General features: G+C 45.7%; 1 protein-coding gene across 2 annotated transcripts in view; it reads right to left on the reverse strand.

Moving 5' to 3' along the window:
- GAS7 (growth arrest specific 7) overlaps positions 1 to 3,303 on the reverse strand; it is a 205,879-nt gene that overhangs the window by 55,692 nt on the left and 146,884 nt on the right. For both annotated transcript variants that reach the window (XM_023529945.1, XM_011358958.2), the window contains exon 3: positions 1,443 to 1,523. In XM_023529945.1, the coding sequence (XP_023385713.1) occupies positions 1,443 to 1,523 (81 nt within the window). The remainder of the gene's footprint in view (positions 1 to 1,442; positions 1,524 to 3,303) is intronic.

Genomic DNA, 3,303 nt, shown 5'->3' on the forward strand with positions numbered 1-3,303 from the left:
TAGAAGAACTTTCAGTAAGAAACACCCACTCGTCCCCTTTCTCATGCCTCAGTTAAGGTTGGTTTTTCCACCAATTCAGTTTTGAGTTCTGCTCTGGGAATCTTCATATCCCTAAATATGTCCTTTGATTGTATTTTGATTTCTTAATGTATCAGTGGTAGAGAATGTCTAAAGACTCCTGCTATGAAAAGTGGGAGTCTGACCCTCTCTCGCTGTGCCTGCCCTCCCTTCTCCGATCCAGGGTTTAAGAGTCTGGTTAGTTAGTTTTTATTTCTTATTACTTATTATCTTATTACTTATTATTTTAGCTCTTCCTTTGGTTACCTGAGATGCATTAAGTAAACTATTAAACCTCTGATGACTTTGTGTTCCATGAAGGTTAAGGAGGTTCTCAGCTCCTCTCTCATCCTCATAAGCTGTGGATGTCGCTGCTGCTTCTGCCCTCCCCTCCCAGCTACCTTCCCTCCTCTGTCCAGCTACAACCATCAGCACACTTTGAAAGCTATTCACATTTAAATACTAGGTTATAACCACAACCACCCAGGTTGACAACTACAGGTTGAACACCAACAAATGAGGTTTACGTACCATGTGACTATAGACACAGTCATGAATTCAGTCACCAGTGAGGCCAGGCTGTTTGGGGTCTGAGGATTCCATAAAAGAAAAATAGAGACCAGGTCCCCACCCTCAGGAGTATACAGTCTAGCATGGAGAGCGACAGCCAACAGGAAGAAGTACTCCAAAGGGCAATGAAACAGCTTGCTGTTGGGATCCAGAGTCATGGGCAAGGGCTCTAAATTGAGTGGTCAGGGAAGGTTTCTCAGAGGAGATGACATTTAAAACACGGCCTAAACCATGACAAGTCAGAAGCTGTTCTCCCTATTTGTGTGACTCACAACTTACTTTCTGGGAACTCAGAACTCAATGTCCCCTAAGAGTAACAAACTTCTTACCTATTACAGGAATATCTACCTTGATCACCTCCCCTCGATTACCTTTGCAGACAGAAAACTCATACCCTCACAAGGAATCTCATTTCCTTTCCAGAATGTTCTGTTTGAAAGCTGCTCTATAAAAATCTATCTCCCTTTAACTTCTACACCTCAATGCCTTTGGGACCCATGTAGAACAGTTCTGCCCTGCCTCTGGGTCCCTGCACAGGCAGACAGGTCAGAGCTCTAAGGCCTCACCTTACCCAGCTGACTTCTCTAAGCACCTGAGCAAGAGTGAGGCTGAGCCACCAGGCTGTTGCTAGCTCTACCAGGGAGATACCATCCTGCAGGGCAACAGGCTTACAGGAACTTCTACCCCTCCAGAACCCTCCCAGGTTTGGTCCATAAGATTGCCAACCAGGTTTTAGATCCCAGGATCCAGAGTCTGGGCTTTTCCAATGGAAGCGTGTGTGTGGCCCCTGCTGGCTGTCCTAGTGTAGACAGTACCTGTTGGAGGCAGAGAGCTCCTGTGAGGGCCAGGGCTGGCTGGAATCCCAGGAGAACTGCTGGGACGCTCCCAGGTGGTCTCTGGTCAAAGAAAGAAACAAAATCACTTTCAGAATTTCATAGGGTAGAACCTCAGAAGGTCACAGAGCAGAACTAGATGGTCAGAGCTGGAAAAATTGTCTTGGCCACTCACCTTCCTCCCTAACCCCAGGAAGCAGGAGCCTGCATTCTGCTCTCACACTCTTCCCACCTCCCATGATGACAGAACTTCTCTTTGCTGGGGACCCATCTCCACACCAGAAGCAGGTGGCCTTCTGGCTGGGACCCTCTAAAACAGGGATCCCCAATCCCCAGGCCATGGACAGGTAGTGGTCCGTGGCCTGCTAGGAACTGGGCTGCACAGCAGGAGGTGACGGATTAACAAGAAAGCAAAGCTTCATCTGTATTTGCAGCCACTCCCCAGCACTAGCATCTCTACCTCAGCTACACCTCAGATCATCAGGCATCAGATTCTCAAAGGAGCAGCGGTCCCTGGTGCCAAAAATGTTGGAGACCGCTGCTCTAAAAACTTCCCCCAGTGCCTCTCCTTCTCTTATCCCCCGAGGCTGCCAACTCATGGACCTCCAGGAACCCTAGCTGCCAAGTAGGTATTTCTCCCCAAATGCCATTGTCACCTGAATCCCCAAAGCACAGAGGAAGGAGCACTGACCCAGGGGTCATACAGAGACATGGTCCTCTTCTAAATGGGGTGAATTCCAAAGTCTTTCCCGGTTCTACAGCTCTATGTCTTGTTTGAATCATAACTGCTGCATCTGACTGGCCACCTCCAATGCCCAGCTACATGGTCCAGCCAGAAATAAAGCTAATACTGCAGCTATATTATCATCCCCCGAACACTACTTTACCCATTTCACCGCTATGAGCAGAGACTTCTCATAAAATTATCTTGTGATGAAAATAATAATATTTTCTCACTATATATAATTCGATGATGTAGAAAAGCACAAAGAAGTAGAAAGGATCGCCCATAATCCCACAACTCGAAGTTCCTACTACCAACACTGATACCTACATGTCAACTTGTTCTCTAGGCAGATATACATCCTTAAAACAAAACAAAATCATACTGTATATTCTTTTCACATAACAACTTCTATATCTTTTCAGAATCATTAAAGAGGCCAGACAGTACTAAGGTTAAAATCTATTAACGGCTGCAAGTCTGGAGCCAGACTACCTGGGTTTGAACCCCAGCTCTGCCTCTTACTTCCAGTGTAACCTTAGCCAAGCTAATTGTCCAATCAGCGCCTCAGTTTCTTCCTCTGTAAATGAGATAAAAAATGGTATCCACCCAAGGCAGTCATCGTTTTCAGGCCAAAAGCCCATATACGAGCTCTTAGCATAAAGTTATTTTTAAAGTTAATCCAATGTATGACTATAACAGTAATTGAAAAATTCTATTACTGAAACTTCAATTGTCTCAAATATTAAAAACAAGCAAAACCCTTTCAATGGCTTCTCGCAATTAAGACTCAAGAGAACTGGGTTTTTGCCTCACTTCTCTCTAATTTGCTGTGCAGCCCTGGGCAAGTCACTCTACCTCTCTGGTCCTCCCAATTCCTCATCTAAAAGGAAGGAGTTGGGGTAACTGGTCTTCTAGGTCCCAATACTCCTGCCCTCCAGCTTTGATCAGTGTGTTCTTAAAACCTTAAGACCCATTGTTTGTGTTTAAGGAGCTTAACGGCTCTAGGAGCTGGGTAGTAATATGGTCCCTGGTGTCTTAAGGGAGAGAAAACAAAATGGAGGGCAAGTAAGGGACACAGCATGTAAGGTCACAGCAGTGACCAAGAAAGGGAGCAGT

The sequence above is a fragment of the Pteropus vampyrus genome, unplaced genomic scaffold (genome assembly GCF_000151845.1).
Source record: "Pteropus vampyrus isolate Shadow unplaced genomic scaffold, Pvam_2.0 Scaffold44, whole genome shotgun sequence".
Taxonomy (NCBI): Eukaryota; Metazoa; Chordata; class Mammalia; order Chiroptera; family Pteropodidae; genus Pteropus; species Pteropus vampyrus.